The following is a 22279-nucleotide window of genomic DNA, read 5'->3' as shown; positions in this document are numbered from 1 at the left end:
TATCAGATTTGTATTTAAACAGAGGAAAATTCTGGATGGCATGAAAATATGAATCAGGCTAGATTACTATTCACCACTTGTAGGAAGTTTTGAACAATTGACAGGTACATTTAATGGCAGACATTCAAGTGTGTGTGTGTTCTCTGTGTGGCAATCTATCGTAATTTGTACTGTTGTTCATATAGATATTTAATCCTGTATAATTTCAGAGACAACATGAAATATGTCTTTCATCCATGTGAGAAATTGAATCATTCCATGTCAAATCAACACACCTATTTTACCTCACCCACTGAGATTAAGAAAAATGCCAAATTTCAATTTTTTTATCTCAAACCATTCCTGAAATTTGGCTATGTAAACTTTTAAAAAACCAGCCAAAAATGTGTGAACGGACTTTTTTAAAATTGTCCTAGGAACTGCCCTAATTGAGCTAGAGAACTGGGAAAGGTGTAAAGGTAAAATAGTATTAGAAATATCAAAACATCACCTTATTAAACCAAAACTAATCAGCATATTTTATAATTAAGTTGATTGCTTTTTTTAATTTCACTAACAGTATATTAACCGATATAACGAAAACAAGAAATTGAGCATTTAACTACAAACTGAAATAAAGTATGAATAAGTACAAGTATTTACATAATAGTTCTGGTCCATGATGTTTGAAATGGAACTATTAAACAAATTAAATACGTAATGCTTGTTTTTGAGGGAAATACGGAAGCGTCCGATCCCGCCCGTCTGCTTTGACCCATGACGTCACAAATATGACGGAAACGACCATAAACCACGATTCCAATATGGCGCATATACAGTCGGTACGTACACATTATGAGGACGAAAATACATCGAAAAACAAACACACACACACTTTCCACAAAAAGCCTAATGACACTAACGGGACAAGCGCGGGAAATGGGGTGTTTTTGGGTGGGGGCAAACTAAATATAAACAAATTTAGACACCCACCCCCATACAAAACCACACAAAACGACGAAAAAAACCTACATCACAAAACTCCCCAAATACCACTAAACACAATATCATCTGGAATCGGACACTTCCCTTGACCTATATAGCTCAACAGCAGCTCCCGATCCCATGAATTAGGCTCAAACACTTCCCTTGGCCTATATAGCTCAAAAACGTCTCCCGATAGCAACATACACAGCCACACATTGGGATCGAACACTTCCCTTGAGCTGCACACTGTTAATTTTATGCGTCATATCCATCCCTGAACAAAAACAACAACCGATTAATTTTACTAAAATTACCACACGATGTGCAGCGAACAACACTAAATTAACCTTCACACAAAATCATTAACTCACTGAAACGAATTCCACTACAAACACAGCCGACGCTCGAACAATTTTGGATAATGAGCAAAAAAGCAAACTCAGCCCATTACACCACACAAACGAAAACCCTGAACATATCACCATAGAGCACAACACGACGACATCTACAAACACGGCACACTCACAAACCAAACTCCGCGCCGTCATGACGTCACACACGACAACACCCTTACGTCACGGGTCAAAGCCAACGCGTGGGATCGGACGCTTCTGTCGACCCTTTTTGAGTAACAGGTATCTGTACATAGCTAAATTTAACACAATAGTCACTAACAATAATTTTGAAACAACTTTCTATAAAATATACATTAACACTAACCTGAGACAAAAATTAAGTTTTGAGCTGAAAGCAGTTTCCCAATAAATTGTCTTGGAACTTCACATATTACATTTTAATAAAGCTGACTGGGTTTGGTTTACATCACTTTCATTAAGAATGTATGTTCTCCCTGTCGGAGTAAATGGATTCACTTTTGTGAGAACATCCACAACTGACACCCACAGGACATCTGCATGTGCAGGATAAGAGAATGACTTAGCTGGTCCACATGGATGAAGAAGAGTTATTTTCACTTCATAAAGTTCTTCGTTTTTTTCTAAAATGTACCCAAGCCACCAGTTTCTGCCATATTCAGTGGTGACATAGCCTGATACATCTTGTAACTTCAGTTTGTCTGGTGATGTAGTTACTTCCCTCTCCCAACTCTGCATATCACATGAGAACTATTTGACTATTAATTTTGATGTAGTGTTGAAATGAAAGCGTGAAATTGCTGTGTTCCTTTGATTGTCAATGCCTCTTCAAGTCAGCTTTATAAGAATATTTCTGAAGCAGCGTAGTCTTCTTGAGTGGAATATGCAAAATCGACATTTGTGATATTATCTACTGCCCACTCAAATAGATCTCGTGTGGTTTGGATCTGATTTTGGTATGGCCTTTGCAAACTTGCATGAGCTGCCAGTCTCTTTACTGAATCCCCTACTCCATCACAAGGCCCTTTCCCATGTGCTGTGGCTGAAAAGTGCCACTCAGCTTTTATGATGAAGTCTTCCTCATGAAGGCAGAGGTTCAGGAAGTTTTTCTTATTTTTATACTGAGCGGCAGAACCGTCAGAATAATAGTAGATCTTTTTTGGAATCTTTTGAAATTTATTTGTTAGATATGAAATTAGCTTCTTTTGAAAGGTGTAAACCGCAGTTGTATTGTGCTCCAGGCAATCAGAAACAATGACAAAGCTCATATGCTCAATTTTGTCTTCCTGTTTGTAATATATAACAAAAGGATGAATGGTAATCTGTTGTCTTGTCCAGTAGAAACTCTGAACTTCATCCTGTAGAACTATACTATAATTTTCTGAAAAATCACATATGACAACAAATTCAGATTCCATAAGGTTTTCTCTTGTGAAGTTGAGGAATGTTCGTAGTTGCTTGGCAATGAAGTCATACCGACTCAAAGTCGACATCTTACAACAAAATAAATCTATGAATTCTTCAGAAGGTTTCTGAACAATTTCCAGATTACATCGGTCAACTGACATCCACTGTTGGAACTGAACTTGTTCAATTAAGTTTTCATGAAAAGAGTCTCTTAAAATTTTACATATGACAGTTTCTCCTGGGCAGTATTCACAGTTTCCCATGTTGGAATCAACTGATGATGGGTTGCAAAGCATTTTTGCTATGGACTGCTTATAATTGTTTAAGCTGCTGTTTGTTGCTGTATTTAGTTTGGCATTTTCTATCATTAATTTTATGTTTTGGGGAGTTGTGCACACACAAACAGTGTGTGCGCCACTCCGGCCAGCTAATACACAATGTTTTGGTCTCAACTCAGCAAATTTAGAGAAATCTATTTTTATGTTAGGAAACTTGTCTTTAAAATGCTTGTAAGCTTCTTTAAGGTTACACAAAATAAGTCTTTTTTGATATTTTTGTTTTATTTCCACTTGTTTCTGTAATTGTCACACAATCTTTAATACCTGGCATTGCCCTGCTAACTTCATCATTTTCATAAAATGAATGTACAGTTTTGACAGTTTCTGTTGGTAAACACTTCCCTGGTTTTGGGTTTGGACCTTCCATGAATCCTTTCTCTTTCAAAATTTTTTTGGACTGCCGAACAATGTAATTAGGAGCATTAACTTCCCTCATTATTTTCCTGACACTCCACTTTTCAGGTAAACTTGTAAGAATCATTAGTTTTTTTGCTCTACTTATAGAATTTTTAAAGTTTCTTTTAAGATCTTCCAGAACGGATTCATTAGTATCTGACGAAGAAGTTTCAGGAACAACAAAAAGTTTACATGTCATTGATGAGATTTTCTTCACTTTTGATTTGGCGTAATACCTAGATGTTTGTTTTCTCTGGTCAATTGGGGCTCACCTAGTTTTTGAAGTGTTGTGTTAAATGTTTTACCAGCTACTGAAGTTGGAGTGAAGTCAGGGTCTTGGTCTCGGATAATTATCTCTGATCCAGAAGATTCTTCTTCAACACTTTCATCACTGATGGGCTCTGGCGTATTTTTCAATTTGGTTACATCTTTCCTACATTTATCACAAATCTTGGCACCACTTGATATTTGAGGAAATAATTTGGGCATCCATGTTGTGACATTTCTCATTTTTTTTCTGTCTCTAATAAAATGATTTGACTTCTTCAATGGATTACAACACTGCACTCTTACAGCACTGCACTTTTTACTTGGTTCCATATTTATACAAAAACCACTTATAAACTGTCCTTCAATGTATAGATTTACTTGAAAATGAACTATTAAATATAATAGATACAGACTGGTCAACACAGAGGTAACAATTGATTTGCTCCAAAACCACAGTGCACAATAATGTTGTATGCACAAAAAGCCTTAGAAGGTAACAATGCAGACTACATCATCTCAACAATGGCTCCAGTCTCTGAATTATTGTACAGACATCAAGCCCTATGTATACGGTCTTCTACTGACGTACTACCGTAAAGGTCAGTTTGGTCAAACTAGGGCCGTTAGTGAAAAACAAGAGTCCGGAATAATTTTTTTTAACAATGAACCCATCATCATCCCACATTTATATTTTGACATGTGATTTACAACAGTATGAAGCATTTATGGAAATATTTTGCAAATTTTCTATTATGTACTTTTTGTAAAAAAATTAAATCAAAATATTAATTACCATTTTGTAAAAGGTTATTAATTAGAAGCTATGTTTTTTGGTCTATCACTGGAAAGAGCATGAAAAATGCTGCAAAATGACACCTTTCCCAGTTCTCTAGCTCAATTAGGGCAGCTTCTAGGGCAATTTAAAAAACGTACGTTCATACATTTTTGGCTGGTTTTTGAAAAGTTTACATGACCATATTTCAGGAATGGTTTGAGGTAAAAAATTGAAATTTGGTATTTTTCTTAGTTTCAGCACCCACTATAAGTATACCAACTTTCAGCAAAATCAAAGAGGATGAGGTAAAACTTTGATTTAAAGTGTGTTGATTTGACATGGAATGCAAACTTCAACTGTGAATTTGTTGCAAGAAAAATGATGGCAGTATGTAAAGAGTTCCCTTTCAGGAACAGAGTCTTCCATGTGTGCGTAACATCACTGCTGATGGGTGTCTTTGTGCCCAAACACAATTGGAGTCCTCCACTGTACTGCGTCAGAAATATTAGACTAGTTGACTACAGTCCACTGTACTGCGTCAGAAATATTAGACTAGTTGACTACAGTCCATTGTACTGTACTGCGTCAGAAATATTAGACTAGTTGACTACAGTCCATTGTACTGTACTGCGTCAGAAATATTAGACTAGTTGACTACAGTCAACTGTAGTCAACTAGTCTAATATTTCTGACGCAGTACAGTGGAGGACTCCAATTGTGTTTGGGCACAAAGACACCCATCAGCAGCATGAGTGATGTTATGCACACATGGAAGGCTCTGTTCCTGAAAGGGAACTCTTTACATACTGCCATCATTTTTCTTGCAACAACTATGTGCACTGTTCCCTTAATATTTCACAGTTGAAGTTTGCTTCAAGCAGTTACTACTAAAATATTTACTACTATTTGTCAGCTGCTTAGTAGACTGTGGATAAATCAGTTTCGAACTTCGTCACTGTATTCTGCAGTAGATGCTGGGAAATAATTACATAATACCACATCTACTGTCTTTGAAATAATATAGCAACATGTCTCATATTCAGGGTGTTCATTAAGTAACTATGCAGTTCATAACCTACCGTATTAAGATCATGGAAGTTATAAGAGATGCTGGTAGTGATCCACTTGAACTTGAAGTCACAGTTGCACACATTTCTGCATGTTTTTGAAGATGTTGAACAGAACATTGGGACTGATGTTCCGATGTGACGTGTGCAGCTTGGAATTCTTGTATGGTATGCGGATTGCCTTCATAGGCCTTTCCCTTCAACATACCCTATAGGAAGTAATTCGGTGGAGCCAAGTTGGGTGAATGTTGAGGTCAGAGTCCTCGAGAGATGATGTGGTCACCGAAGGTGTCCTTTATAGTGTTCATCGCCTTGTGGGCAGTATGTGCAATTGCCCCATTCTGTTGGAACCAGGCATTCTCAATTTTGTCCTCATTCAGTTCACCTAGGAAGGGCTCCGGGATGCAGGTGCAGTGCCGATCTGCATTTATGATGTCCTGAAGTAAGATCGGTCCCAGTGATGTGTTTTTGAGTCACGGCGCACCAAACACCAACCTTTTGGTCATGCAGTGCAGATACCTTAAATTTACATAGATTCTCCGAAGTCCACAGATGACTATTCTGGCTATTCACGTAACCGGAGAGGTGAAACCACACCTCGTCCGTGAAAAACGTTGTGTCAAGAATCCCCTCACCATTGTCCTACAGGAAGGACAGAAACCAGTTGCAAAAGTTCACACGCACCGAGTGATGGGTGTCTCTCAGCTCATGTACGACCAAGATTTTGTACAGATTCATGGACAGTGACTTACTTAGAATCTTGTGAGTGGAACCCATGGACACATGGGTCTGCTCAGCTAGTTGTCTAACTGATTTCTTTGGTGAAGGCGGAAAGCCTCGCTCGCGGGGTGGAATCAGAGCTAACTATTTGTAGTATCGTTCCCAGAACCGATCGCGGTCCTCTGGTTTGGAGCCGAGTGGAAGGCTTAAACCAGAGGCTCAGACGATTCTGCGGAGATCTGGGGTGCCAATTTCTCGACCTCTGCTATCGGGTGGAGAAATGTAGGGTCCCCCTGAATAGGTCAGGCGTGCACTACACACCTGAAGCATCTACAAGGGTAGCGGAGTACGTGTGGAGTGCACATTGGGGTTTTTTAGGTTAGAGAATTCCCTCCCTAGGCCCGACAAGACGCCTCCTGAGACGCGGCAAGGTAGGAGTAGGCAAAATGCAACAGGGAATAACAATATTAATGTGCTAATAGTAAACTGCAGGAGCGTTTATAGAAAGGTCCCAGAACTGCTCTCATTAATAAACGGTCACAACACCCATATGGTACTAGGGACAGAAAGTTGGCTGAAACCAGACGTAAACAGTAATGAAATCCTAAACTCAGATTGGAATGTATACCGCAGAGACAGGCTGGACAGTGAAGGAGGAGGCGTGTTTATAGCGATAAGAAGTGCAATAGTATCGAAGGAAATTGACGGAGATCCGAAATGTGAAATGATTTGGGTGAAGGTCACGGTTAAAGCAGGCTCAGACATGGTAATTGGATGTCTTTATAGGCCCCCTGGCTCAGCAGCTGTTGTGGCTGAGCACCTGAAGGATAATTTGGAAAATATTTCGAGTAGATTTCCCCACCATGTTATAGTTCTGGGCGGAGATTTTAATTTGCCGGATATAGACTGGGAGACTCAAACGTTCATAAGGGGTGGCAGGGACAAAGAATCCAGTGAAATTTTTTTAAGCGCTTTATCTGAAAACTACCTTCAGCAGTTAAACAGAGAACCGACTCGTGGCGATAACATATTAGACCTTCTGGTGGCAAACAGACCCGAACTATTTGAAACAGTTAACGCAGAACAGGGAATCAGCGATCATAAAACATAATGGCATCAATGATTTCAGCCGTAAATAGAAATATTAAAAAAGGTAGGAAAATTTTTTATGTTTAGCAAAAGTGACAAAAGGCAGATTACAGAGTACCTGACGGCTCAACACAAAAGTTTTGTCTCAAGTACAGATAGTGTTGAGGATCAGTGGACAAAGTTCAAAACCATCGTACAATATGCGTTAGATGAGTATGTGCCAAGCAAGATCGTAAGAGATGGAAAAGAGCCACCGTGGTACAACAACCGAGTTAGAAAACTGCTGCGGAAGCAAAGGGAACTTCACAGCAAACATAAACATAGCCAAAGCCTTGCAGACAAACAAAAATTACCCAAAGCGAAATGTAGTGTGAGGAGGGCTATGCGAGAGGCGTTCAATGAATTCGAAAGTAAAGTTCTATGTACTGACTTGGCAGAAAATCCTAAGAAATTCTGGTCTTATGTCAAAGCGGTAGGTGGATCAAAACAAAATGTCCAGACACTTTGTGACCAAAATGGTACTGAAACAGAGGATGACAGACTAAAGGCCGAAATACTAAATGTCTTTTTCCAAAGCTGTTTCACAGAGGAAGACTGCACTGTAGTTCCTTCTCTAGATTGTCGCACAGATGACAAAATGGTAGATATCGAAATAGACGACAGAGGGATAGAGAAACAATTAAAATCACTCAAAAGAGGAAAGGCCGCTGGACCTGATGGGATACCAGTTCTATTTTACACAGAGTACGCGAAGGAACTTGCCCCCCCCCCCCCCCCTTTCTTGCAGCGGTGTACCATAGGTTTCTAGAAGAGCGTAGCATTCCAAAGGATTGGAAAAGGGCACAGGTCATTCCCGTTTTCAAAAAGGGATGTCGAACAGATGTGCAGAACTATAGACCTATATCTCTAATGTCGATCAGTAAATCTACTCTGTAGGAATCAGCATGGGTTTCGAAAAAGACGGTCATGTGAAACCCAGCTTGCGCTATTCGTCCACGAGACTCAGAGGGCCATAGACACCGGTTCACAGGTAGATGCCGTGTTTCTTGACTTCCGCAAGGCGTTCGATACAGTTCCACACAGTCGTTTAATGAACAAAGTAAGAGCACATGGACTATCAGACCAATTGTGTGATTGGATTGAGGAGTTCCTAGATAACAGAACGCAGCATGTCATTTTCAATGGAGAGAAGTCTTCTGAAGTAAGAGTGATTTCAGGTGTGCCACAGGGCAGTGTCATGGGACAGTTGCTGTTCACAATATACATAAATGACCTGGTAGATGACATCGGAAGTTCACTGAGGCTTTTTGCAGATGATGCTGTGGTGTATCGAGAGGTTGTAACAATGCAGGAGAATCTGCAGCGAATTGACGCATGGTGCAGGGAATGGCAATTGAATCTCAATGTTGACAAGTGTAATGTGCTGCGAATACATAGAAAGATAGATCCCTTATCATTTAGCTACAAAATAGCAAGTCAGCAACTGGAAGCAGTTAATTCTATAAATTATCTGGGAGTAGGCATTAGGAGTGATTTAAAATGGAATGATCATATAAAGTTGATCGTCGGTAAAGCAGATGCCAGACTGAGATTCATTGGAAGAATCCTAAGGAAATGCAATCCGAAAACAAAGGAAGTAGGTTACAGTACGTTTGTTCGCCCACTGCTTGAATACTGCTCAGCGGTGTGGGATCTGTACCAGATAGGGTTGATAGAAGAGATAGAGAAGATCCAACGGAGAGCAGCGCGCTTTGTTACAGTATCCACACAGAAGCATACAGACAATCTTTCTTTCCACGAACAATACGAGACTAGAATAGAAGGGAGAACCGATAGAGGTACTCAGGGTACCCTTCGCCACACACCGACAGGTGGCTTGCGCAGTATGGATGTAGATGTAGACTTGGCAGGATTGTGTCTTGCAGCTCCACCACCTTCTCTTCGGATGTGGATGGCCTGCCTGATTTTGGAGCATTGTGAACGCTTCCGGTCTTTCAAAACTCGATGATGAGATTCCGTACACAGCATTGCGGTTAGGCATCTTCACTCCTGGGAACTTTTCTGCAGATGCAGCTTCTAATGCTGAGGTAAACTTGTCTGCGTTGCGGGACACATACTCCACAAGAAACACTCTTTGATCAATCGTCAGCTTGATGATGTAATGATATCACACAAGACGTTGGTCTTCAATTAAGCCAGACCAGTGAACAGATACAAATACCTAGTCAAATATGGTTCAGATGTGCTTGAAATATGTTAATCAGTGGAAAACATTGTATTAACAATTGGCAGTCATATCAGTCATAACTTACTTTCTGAACAACACACACACACACACACACACACACACACACACACACACACACACACACACACACACTTCAAATTCGATACAATAATCTTACTATAACAAATATTTGATTCTTGGAAAACACTACCAACAGTGTCATACTTCAGAATGTAAACTAAAAGTTCTAAGTGACAGATCATAATTGTAAATACAGTATAGTATTCATTTGTCTTACAAAATCTGTATAGTGTAATGTGATTGGATAGATAAAAAATCTACTTACCAAGCAGTGGCAGGACAACATCCCTCTAAAAAAAGGTTTCATGTATGCAAGCCTTCGGAGCCAGTGGCTCCTTCTGGCAGAAGGATTGAAGGGGAAGGAAGAAGGGCAAGGAAAAGCAGTAGAGTTCGGAAGGCACCCAGAACCCCGGCTCAGAGGAGACTGGGGATGATAAGAAAAACTCTTTATAGTCTGTACTTGTCATTGTTCTGTTTTGGCACTTATTCAAGGGAAGGCCCACTTCTCCAGCAGAAGTCGGCGATACATGGAATGTCTATATCACACCCACACAGGTTCTTCATCTTGTGAAGTTACTGTGATCACCGATCAACCTTGAAGACGTGCTGTCCATTGACAAGATAAATAATAAATTCACACAGCAGTCTTGCTCTCCTGTACAATAATGTAATGTATTGTTTTATTCAGTGTGAGTGTCATTTGTTGAAAAGGCAAACATAGTGTTGCACATTACATTTCCTGAGTGATATGTAACACCATATATTTTCTCACTTAGACCAACAATCTTATGACAAATTCAAGTACTTTACTTTAGTTGTGTGTTTTTAAATAATTGCAGTATATCCCTTAGTGTGTAAAAGTCTTTATCTACTGCTATCTTATAAAGTTAATATTTTCATTTGGAGAATAGTGCTATAATTCTTGCTTTCCTTGGTCATCTGTCTCACTACAGCCATCCACCAGTGTTAAGTTTCAGTTGTCATTAAGTATAATGCTTCTGTATGTGCACAAAAGTATTTTCTTAACTTAAATTACGTCCAAACTTAACTCCTACTGCGAAGTACGTCTTTTGTTTTGCCTATACTTAGTGTCTAATGTAATTTCATTTTTCTGTCCAAGCAATTGCAACACAGTTGTATTACATTAATGTTTTTTTTTTCAAAACCTCTTACTTATCCTTAATAATGGGTTACTGCAGAATTGTTGAGCATATTCCAAGTCCCTACATAATAAATTTCCTTGAGGCAGAAAAGCATCTGTGCACAAATCAGCACGGACTTATAATGCAAAACTCAGTTTGCCTCCTTTTCTCACATAATATCCTGTGAACCATGGATTATGAGTAACAGGTAGATTCCATGCTTGTAGACTGTAGATTGCCAAAAGGTCTTTGCCACAGTGCCCCGCTGCAGACTGTTCACAAAGGTCTAAGCATACAGTGTAGGTTCTCAGATATGTGAGTGGCTCAAAGACTTCTTAAACAATGAACCCAGTATATTGTTCTGGATGGCAAGTGTTCATCAGAGACATGGTTATCATCAGGAATGCCCGAGGGAAGGATGATAGGACTGCCCTTGTTGCTTGTATACATAAATGATCTGATGAATAGGCTGAGCAACAGTCTGTGATTGCTGATGAGATTATAGTGTACAGGAAAGTGTCATTGTGTGACAGTGGGGAGATACCGGATGACATGAACAGAATTGTTGTTTGGTGTGACGAATGACAGCTTGCTCTAAATGTAGAAAAATCCGGTTAAAGCAAATTAGTAGTAAAAACAACCCTAGAAAGTTTGAATATGATATTGATGGTGTGTCACTTGACACAGTCATGATGATTAAATATCTAGGTGTAATGTTGCACTGTAATATCAAATGTTGCACTGTGATATAAAATATAATGGGTACATAAGGCTGGTAGTGGGTGAGGCAGATTGTAGACTTTGGTTTACTGAGAGAATTTTAAGAAAGTGTAGCTCCTCTCTAAAGGATATAATGTATAGGCCATTAGTGTGACACATTCTTGACCCCTGCTGTTGCGTTTGGGATCCCCACCAGGCTGGATTAAAAGGAAGACATCTAAGCAATTGAGAGACATGCTGCTAGATTTGTCTGATCAACATGTGAGGATTAATGTACTGAAGAATTGCCACTCATTTGGAGATCCAAAATTACTTATGTCCAGAAGTAAAAACAGTATTTGAAGGACAATACCTTAAGCATGTTAATTTTGGATAACACTCTGCACCCAGTTAGCTTATCTGAATTATCTGGCAGTGTAGAGATTGAGTATCCTCTTAAAAATACAACAGCTCTGCTCCATCCAGTTGTTCAAGGTTCAGTAGCCGCTTTTAAGTCTTATTATTTATGAAGAACTTTTCATAAACTTATACATGAAATCAATGGTAAATCTTTAATGACAATAAAAAATATTGCAATAAACAATGGCTGCATGGCCAAAACAATTGATAATTTGGACACACAAATACACAAAAATAAGACAACAAATTGCCACACTAATAAAGAAGAGAAAATATTTCCCAGCATCCCATGCCTAGGTGCCATATCACAAAAAATTGCAAAGCTGTTCAATAAAACCAATGTGACAGTTGCATTCTCCAATAATAAGTCATCACGCTTACTAGTATGCCACATAAAAACAGATAACCATAAATTCAACAGCATTGGAGGGTATAAAGTAACACGTCTTAGTTGTCCTGCCTAATATATAGGGAAAACAGGCAGAAATTTCAAAAGGTGTTTCCAGGAAGACACAAAAGCTTTCAGTTTACACCACTTTGAAAAATTGGGTATTGCACAGCACATGCACTGCACGTTGAAGCCAAAGGTAAAAATGTGTGCCCAGAGTGATGAGTTGCGCAATGACAGAATGAATAAACTAACATATGCTGACCTCAAAACATTAAAAATTTTCTTCTTTGTACTAAGGTCTTCTCTGGCTTCCAGCCTCATCGAGCGGTTAAAAACCCATGAACTTTCGACCGAGCTCTCCTACACCATTGTCAAGTGGTAAATGACTGATTTGTTGCTGTGGCCTCAGTGTTACATAGCTGCAGTGCCGACTGTGACATCACAGGTTCACTCTTCTTTGCCAACTGCAGTAATGTTTTTGTCCTGCATCCATCACGCTCGCTTCAACATTGGGATGGCCTGGTCTTGGTCTGTGTTGAACTGCAAACGACCATCCATGTTGGAGGTGTTTTCAGATTATTTTTATATCTACACTAGGCCATTTTTGCTGGGGGCCTGAACACTGATGAGATGATGTGTTTCTTCAGGAGCCGGCTAATGTTTCCCGACACTGTGCCACAGAAAGGCAAGACTGCAAGTTTCTTGTTCATATCTTTGGTGGTGTTTTTCCTGCGTGTCGCACAAGAAATAGCCTGTGATACCTGACAGTGATTGTAGCTATTTTGGTACAGCTGCTACAATGTCTGCCAAACTACACAATGTGGATCAATGCCAGACTGAACACAAGAGGTGCTTACACCTGTACTGTCTAATGAAACATCTGTCATTATGAGGACTTAGAAATTGTGGGGTGCATCATAAAAGAAGCACTAGACAGAAATATCTGAAAACACCATCAACAAGGACTCCTGTTGCAGCTCAGCACAACCTGGGACCCAACCATCCCGAGGTTGAAGCGGTCGCAATGCGTGTTGGATGTAAACGTTACCACAGTTGGCAAAGAAGAGGACACCAGGGCCATCACAGCCAACAGTGCATCTGTGTGATGGTGAGGCCATGGCAACATGGCAGTCATTAACTACTTGACAATGGCAGAGGACAGATCAGTTGAAAGCTCATGGGTTTTAACCTCCTGGTGCGACTGGAAGCCCAAGAATGTTTTAATAATTCATATCACAGTGCGACCATGCATTCGTATATTCTTACTTGTTTGTTTGTTGAGTTTTTTACTGTCCCCCCCCCCCCCCCCCCTTGTTTCTCTCATATTTCCGCACTTGATTCACGAAAATATTGAAACTTAGTGTCTCATTTCTCACTATAGGAAAATACTTTTCACTTCATTCAAAGAGCAAATGTTTGATAATTTGCACCTGAAGATGAACCCACAGGGTGGAAATGCATTGCGTAATTTAATAAATGAAAGAAAATTGTGACTGAAGGCATTTTTATACAAACTTCTTGTGACACTTTTAATGTTTAACACCAATGTTACTGTTTATTTATTGACTGATAAGTTTCAGGCTTTGCCCATCTTAACAAGCCACATACATCTTTGACATCTTTTAACATAAATACCAGATAGATTTAAGTGTGTTGACACAAGTAGAACTGTCCACACCAACCATTCCCTAATTACAAATACAAAAGTAGTTACTACATGAACCATTTTATTCACTGATACCTTTATTAACCACATTCACTATAACAAATTTTGTTCTCTGTAATAGGTGGTTTGTGAAAATAAGCAAAGCCAGAAGCTAGGCAGCAAGTAAATAAACATTAGCTTTGGCGTTAAACATTAAAAATGTCTTTTCTACAACAATGTTATTACCAACCACAGTGCATGAAGTTAGTAAAACTGTACAAAAACCAAAACATCAAGTATCAGCAGGCGTAGATGAAGTATCCATCTGTGTGCTGAAACGGTGGATGTGGAGCATACAAGCTGCCATACAAACATAATAAATGAATTTGCATCAAGTAATTTTCTAGGGTATTAAAAACAGCCAAGAGTTGGCCCTCTGTTAAAGGAAACGCTAAAGAAAGAAAACACTACAGGCCAAATTCTGCATTGTCGTCATTCTGAAAAATAAATGAATCAGTTGTGAAACACAAATTAATGAGTTGATTAATAAATTCTAAGTGCACTGTAATAGAAGTACAGAATCTGCCATAGTAGAATTTACAAAAGCAGTACTAAGTGCTCTTTATAAGGATGAGTGTTTTGCAAGCATATATTATTAGATTTGTTTAAGGCTTTTGATAGTGTTGACCACGAGATTCTGCTAAATAGGCTATAACCAGCAAGAGTAATAGCTATAGCTAACGACTAGTTCTGATCATGCATAACAGATAGGGTACAAAATAAAGCTCCAGTGAAACAGTTCTCAGAACCAAAACACATTAAGATAGTAATTTCTTGCGATATAATATTAGCCATTACTGCTCCTGATACGTATCATTGACTTTTTCAATAGTGTTAATCATGGAGGAAAAGTTTTCGTTACTGGTGACAGCAGCATTATCGTTGCTGAAAAAATGAGAGAACTCTCAGTGAAAGCAAAGGAAACCTTTGTTTACCGTTGGTGAATATGCAGTTAAGCTACATTGAACATAAAGAAAACAAATAAATGAATTTCAGTTTCAAGAGGAAAACTATTACTGGAAACATAAATGTAGGTGATACATCTATAGACTACATAACAAAAACAAAATTTCTAGGAATGATTATTGTATGTTGAAATGGCCTGAGTACCAAAAGATATTTTCAAACGGATTGTTGTAACCATTTTATATCCTTACAGTTCTGCCAGAAGTGTGTAACAGCCAGTGCCTTTCAGATAAAACTATTTTTATGCATAGTCACTTCTTAGCAAAGGAATTCTTTTCTGAGAAACAAATACATGAAATAGAACATAGTTTTCAGTGCACATAAAAGAACCATAAGGATAACAACAAAAATAGTAATGAGGCTCTTTGTATATATTTGCTCAAAACATTAATGATTTTAACTACACCATATGAATACATTTACCAGTGTGTTACACACATCAAAATTAACCATGATAATTACAGCTCATGCTCATCACCATGGAACAAGATCTAGACCGAAATTGCATTTACTAAGAAAGAATAAATATAAAACTACTACTACATACAGTGACTACACTGTTTAACTATTGTTTTCATAACACCTGATTTTGTGATGTAGACATTTCACTGACTGCAACCCAAGTATGTGTGTTTAATCGGCTACCCTCTACATTCAGGTAATGTATCATGCTTGTGGACCGCGTTGCACATACAACTCAAACTCCTTTTTTTTTGTGCAAGGAATAAACTTGTTACAGCTGATATTGTGCATAGTGTTAAAGTACATTATGAAATGATGTGTCTAAAATGTGTTCCAAGTGAATGGATGGTATAGAACTAGCTTTTTACGTAATGAGGTAATTTCTTTGAAAGATGATGAAACGACACTGTTGTACACTAGGATAAACCAAATAGTTTGATCAGTTTTAAACAAACTGGTCCTGCATTTGAGGGGATAGAGGGTCTAGTTCCAATCCAGCCAGCCTGATTTAAGTTGTCCATGGTGTTCCTAAATTACTTCAGGCAGCTGCCAGTGTGGCTCCTAGTATAAGGCCGTAGCCTCACCTGTCTCATCCTTGTCAAACTAGATCTGTGACTATGTACTTTGTTTTTTGTTCTTAAACTGTAATATCATGCATGGCCAGAATCCTTGTAAAAATGATCCAAGGATTAATAAAAATATTATGGTGCTGCCACTACCCTACTACTACTACTACTACTACTGCTACTACTACATCATGCATTGTCAATTATGATCATGTAGGCTGGAGGTTTGGTAATGCGAAACTCTCAAGACTTCGACGGAGGGTGCTGCTTGAAATACGTACTCAGTAGTATTTGTATGGATTGACTCCATCTATGAAATGCAAACATGTGATGAAATACTGTAGGAAATAGATGTAAAGTCTCTTTGGGGAGAGAGAGTGTCAACATGTGCGTTATTGGAGGGAGTCTTTATCATTTTCCAGACAGTGATGTCTATTGGACTTGTGTATGGAAGGTCTCATTGACAGACAAATCTTGTGCATTTGTGAATGGGAAGACACCACGAAAAAGTGTCTGCCCCTGTAAAAGGTAATAGAAATGACACTTCACTTTCACACAAACAATATTAATTTTGAACTTCACTGCTTTGAAATGAGTTGTTTTACTTGTGCCCATCATGGAAATATTATTGAGAAATATAAGTGGATTACTTTTAAGTTCACTAGGAAGTCTGACACTGCTGCCCAATAGCCAAGTGGTATACAAATGAAGCTTCGTTACTTAGTTTGACGTTCCATTTATAATTTGCACAGTAAATCATAATGTTGTGGAACGAGTCATTTTACATTCACATTGTAAATTAATTTGTAAATATGGATACATGCTGAAACTTTATGAGATAATGTAATTTATCATTATTATTATTATTATTATTATTATTATTATTATTATTATTAAATATACAGATGTGAGTTAGTAATTCCTACCCACCACATTTTTACACATTACAAAACATTTTCAGTTTGTTTTCAAATTTTACTTTGCTGTCTCTCAGACATTCTGTATCTCCAGGTGAATGGACAAAATTTTAGTTACAGCATTGTGCACCCATTTTTGTGCAGTAGTCAACCTTAATGTGTAGAAATGAATGTCATTTTTCTGTCTGCTATTCTAATGTTATATCATTGTTCCTTTTGAACTGGAGTGGTTTATTTACAACAAACATTATGTGGGACTAAATATACTGTGAAAGCAGTAGTCAGAATGCCTAACTCCTTAAGCAGATGTCTACAAGAAGGTTGAGGGTGAGCACCACATGTATTCTTACAGCACTTTTGTGAGCGATAAAGACTTTTTTCTTTAAAGATGATCTACACCAGAATAGTATTCCATATGACATTATTGAATGAAAATATGTCAGGACAATATGTGAACGACATGTACAGAATATCAAATTGATCAAGCCTGTGGAGTAACTATTTATAGTGATATCCAATGTAATTACTTTCAAATTGCATTGGTTGAAGTGGGAAACAACAAGTTAAATGTTACTGAAGGATTAAAGGGACAGCACAGATCTATCCACGAAGGAGACCTGCTGCAGTATCTATGTATTAGTGTTCTTCGTTGTGAGTCAGATTTGAGCGAATGTATGACAGCTTTAATTGAGTAGACAATTAGAGAATGCATGGAACAGATGTGTAATTTGGAAATTAAACTATGATTCTTACAATTATGTAGCTAGCATTAAATGAAATAAGCAATAAGAAAGGTAGCATTTTCATACCTGAAAAGTTAGTGACACTATGAAAAATGCACACAAAGTTTAAAATGCTCAGTATTCCAATTTCATTCAGAATTGTCATAATTTTAGTACTACAGGAAATAAGCATGTGCATCATTGTCCCATTAATTAGTTCATGGTGTATGTAAACAGTCTTTTTGTCGTGTTCCATTTATTTATAGATTGCAGTAGGAAGCTTGTGCAACTGGTTGAGAGTGTTAATACATAGGCAGTAATATATAAGTTTATTTATTATTTTTTAATCTGTTTCCTACATTAGGTTCAAAGATATACAACAGATACTATCCGGTTTCTGTAGAATGAGTACTATTTGTTTTACTTGTGGAATAACCTCAAAATATTATCTCATATGACATTAGTGAATGGATGTATGAAAGTAAACTAACTTTCTGGTGAAACTAGTGTCAAATGCAGATCTGATCACCATCTACTGTGGGCCTACATCAGAATTAAGCTGAATAAACCAGTGGCTGAAATGAAGTTGAAAAGGCTGGCAGCAGCTGACCCAGTTATATTCCAAGAAGTACTTTGAAGAATTGGACTTCCTGACCTAGAGAGAAATTGCAACATAGCTTGAATGAGAGCGGGAAGATAGATAACAGGTGTAATAAACAAAATCCCAAAGATGAACACCACAGTGTAGTGATAACACTAGATGTTAAATGAAACTTTGGCTTTGATTGAAAGGCAACTTAACATACGGCTTACAGTCATAGATCCAGGACAATGAGAACAAATTATGGAAAAAGTGAATAATGATATTAAACATACTTGTAGGAAAGACAAAAATGATCAAATTAACAAAATTTGCGTAGAGCTCAAACTCAGTGCAACAGAGAACCACAGCTCGGTACTATATGACAAGGTGAAGTGCTTGGCACGGGTGTGGGAGTTTTCACTCAGGACTCAGGTTATTAAAGACAACTAAGGGAATATCATCACAGATGCAAAAGGTATTGCTAAAGTGTGGAGTGAATACTGCATCAACCTGTTTGCTGAGGACACTCAACCAACCAGAGCACAACTGACACTGAACCAGCGATTCTTAGACAGAAGTGGAACATGCACTGAAAAAGTTGTAGAATCAGAGGGTACCAGGCCAGGTTGGAATTACTGCTGAAGTCCTAAGAAAACGTGGCTAACATGGGTGTGGGCATCGCACATAGGTTATGTCAAAAGATCTGGATGTTTGCAAATTGACTGGATCAATGGTGCCTCTCCATTTTCGTACCACAATTCAAGAAAGATTCTCCAATTGAGTATACAAACTGTAGAACAGTAGCCTTTATTTCCCATGCAGTAAAGTGATGCTCACTATATTGAATGAGAGGCCGAAGCCCTTCTTACGTCCACAATTATCAGCTGAACAAACTGGATTTATTCCATGCAATGGAACTCATGAGAAGATCCTAAATGTCTGACAGCTCATTGAGAAGGTAGGAAAATATAATACCAAAATGTTCATGTGTTTCATGGATTACAAGAAAGCTTTCAACAAGATGAAATAGTCAAAGCTGTGGACTATCTTCATTGACATGGATACGCCGAGACACCTAGTATACCTGATACGGCAACTGTACTTTTCGAACATAGCGACAGTAAGAATCGGTAACACCTCATATATTTTCCTACTAATGCTGGCATAAGACAAGGATGCATTCTCTCTCCACCATTGTTCAGTGCATATAGTGAGCACATTATAAGAGATGTTCTTGAAGAATGGTACGATGTGGCATTATTGTCAGCGGCAGAAAAATCAATAGTCTCAAGTAGGCGGGTGACACTCTGAAAATTGCAACAGATGAGCATCAGCTGAAAACCGTCATGTGAAGGTTGGCTAAATGAAGCAAGAATAAGGTCTTGAAATCAACAATAAAAAGACCAATGTGATGATTGCAGATTGTCCTAATGACAACAGACCTGATATCACAGATATTGCTGGTTATGAGGTCATCAGCCAGTTTGAGTATCTGGGGTCTCTTGTCACTGATACTGGAGATTGTGAGCCTGAGATCCATGGGTGCATTTTGACTGTGAGAAATTCAACAGCAAAACTTGCTCACAACTGGAAGGATGCCTCTGTCACTGTCAAGACAGAGCTCACCTTCATCTGGCTCTAATCTCCCCTATCATGAGCTATGCAGCAGGAAGTTGGATGATGAAGGGTTTTGGATCATCGTAGGATTCATGCTGTGGAAATGTAGTGCTATAAAAGATTACTTTGAATTCCATGGACAGCACATCGAAGTAGTGAATCGATCCTGAGAAAGCTCTAGATCATCTTCTCAACCAAAATTTGTTAAAAAATTTTGCTCACATTGGCAAAAGGCAATGAAAAGAACAATGATAGAGGGAAAAGTCAACAGCTGAAGACCTTGAGGATGTGCACCATTACCCTGGATAAACCAGATTAAGAGCTTGACCAGGATGGGCTTGCAGCAAGCAAGTCACAATGCCCAAGACAGAGCTCTGTGGAGGCAGATTAGCAAGGCTCTGACCACATGATGCCACTATGCCCCTGCGCAGGGTTATACCAAAGAGAGAAACGAGATAGGAGGTTATTTATGCATAGCAAGAATGTTACTGGATTGTTTGTTGCCCAGACTACTGCTTTAGCAATTATTTACTTTGTGAAGAACTGCTTTGCTTTGAGACACCCATAAAACATCATATTTTTATGCTTTGTTCTTCTATGAATTGAAGAAAACTAATATTCTTTATTTTTCCCATTTTTATGATTTTCTTTCAGCAGAAAAGAGTAACAGCATTGCTTTGAATTTTGATTTTGAGGTGACACATAGTGAAAATGTTACTACTTTCAAAGAACTGCTTCAAAACTGTTTCGTCCCTCTGCTCAGCCTACCCCTTAGGTCTTTCCAGCAAGGTAAGTTATGTACTTTTAACATTAGTTTATGGAGAATATTGATTTTATCTTCTTAATAATTATGATATTTATTTGTCTTGTTTTACAGTACATTCTAAGAAATGGATTCAGTTCACTGAAACAACAAGTTTCATTGACAGCTCATAGGGTAAGTGGCGTCTTTTTTTTCTGTTATTCAATTTACTAGTATGACAGTAACACAATTTTGTTCAATTCGCATAAATCACTTCGACATAGTTGACTGTTAATATAATTTTGTTCAACGCACGTAAATCACTTTTACACAGTTGATTGTTGTTACCCAAAACTTAATTTTCCTTAATTATAAGGCAACAGTACAAACAGTTCCATGAATCTTCCAATCCCGCAGTTTTCCTGAATTTTCACCAAATTTGATAATGTTGACTAAGGAATATACACACTTTTCTCTTCTCATGTTTGCTCCACATGTCCAGCAAACATTGCAGGGTTTCTGGATACGTGTTCTTATTTCCTGTAGTTTCAAAAGAAGAGATAGAAGTTTCAAATTATGATGAATTATTACATTTTTGGCCTCACAACTACGCATAAATGCAAATGCTTTTCTGTTACATACGTGTTTTTTGATCTCGCTCCATTCACTTCATATTTTTGGTCTTGTTCTTCTTCTTAGATTTGCAACCATCAGATCAGTTAACAGCAGCTCGGTATGCATTTCTGTCTTTAGCTTTGCTCTTGAGAGCGGTATGGGTGGTGCAGCTGGTACCATCAATGATCTGGTTGATGGAATCTAGTCTCAGTCTGCCTCTTGTGTTCTCCACTCTACTATCCCTTCAATGATACAATCATATCTCACCAGATGGTCAGCCCATGTGTCCCTTCTAAGTCGGATAAGTTTTGAAACATATGACTTCTCTTGCTCCACTCTGTGGTGCTCCTGTTCATTTGAAATCTTGTCTACCCAGGAAATCTTGAGCTTAGGGTATCATCACATCTTGAAGACTGTTGTTTTGTTTTTGTCTGCTTCTCTGAGTGTGGGTTGATCGATTTGGGGGAGGGGACCAAACAGCGAGGTCATTGGTCCCATGGATTAGAAAAGGATGGGGAAGGAAGTCGGCCGTGCTCTTTCAAAGGAACCATCCTGACATTTTCCTGAAATGGTTTAGGGAAATCATGGAAAACTTAGATCAGGATGGCTGGAGTGGGTTTGAACCATCGTCCTCCCAAATGTGGGTCCAGTGTGCTAACCACTGTGTCTGAGTGTCCATATTTGTCTTCTGTACAGCAAATCCAAATAAATGTGTTCATGAGATCCTGTGATGTTTGTCTATGCAACTGGTTGTAAAAATGTTTCTTTTCTTGTTAAAAGCAGCTTTTACTTGATGGATTTGGCTTGCAATATCCTTTATTGATCTTCTGTCTGATGTAATTTTACAGCCTTGGTAGGCAAGGGATTGAACATTCTCCAGTCTTTCATTATCAAGTGAGCATTGGGCAATGGTGTTTTATCTACTCACCACTAAGATTTTTGTTTTTCTGTTATTAATTTTCATGTTATGAGAAGAGCTGAGAGTAGCTTCCATCGGGGTCAGCATCGCTTCTAATTACATC

The 22279-nt window shown here is 38.4% G+C and overlaps 1 protein-coding gene across 5 annotated transcripts in view; it reads left to right on the top strand.

Annotated features, from left to right (window-relative positions):
* LOC126202029 (cytochrome c oxidase assembly protein COX15 homolog) overlaps positions 1-22279 on the top strand; it is a 93919-nt gene that overhangs the window by 2009 nt on the left and 69631 nt on the right. For 3 of the 5 annotated variants that reach the window (XM_049936831.1, XM_049936834.1, XM_049936830.1), the window contains exons 2-3: positions 20558-20689; positions 20778-20837. In XM_049936831.1, coding sequence (XP_049792788.1) covers positions 20612-20689; positions 20778-20837 — 138 coding nt within the window. In that variant the 5' untranslated portion in view covers positions 20558-20611. Of the gene's footprint in view, positions 1-20554; positions 20690-20777; positions 20838-22279 lie in introns of all 5 variants that reach the window. The other 2 variants (XM_049936833.1, XM_049936832.1) reach the window with 1 other exon arrangement.

Source organism: Schistocerca nitens, chromosome 1 (assembly GCF_023898315.1).
Source record: "Schistocerca nitens isolate TAMUIC-IGC-003100 chromosome 1, iqSchNite1.1, whole genome shotgun sequence".
In the NCBI taxonomy this organism is placed as follows: Eukaryota; Metazoa; Arthropoda; class Insecta; order Orthoptera; family Acrididae; genus Schistocerca; species Schistocerca nitens.
Note: the sequence above shows the minus strand (reverse complement) of the source record. Positions and strands in the feature narration are given on the sequence as shown.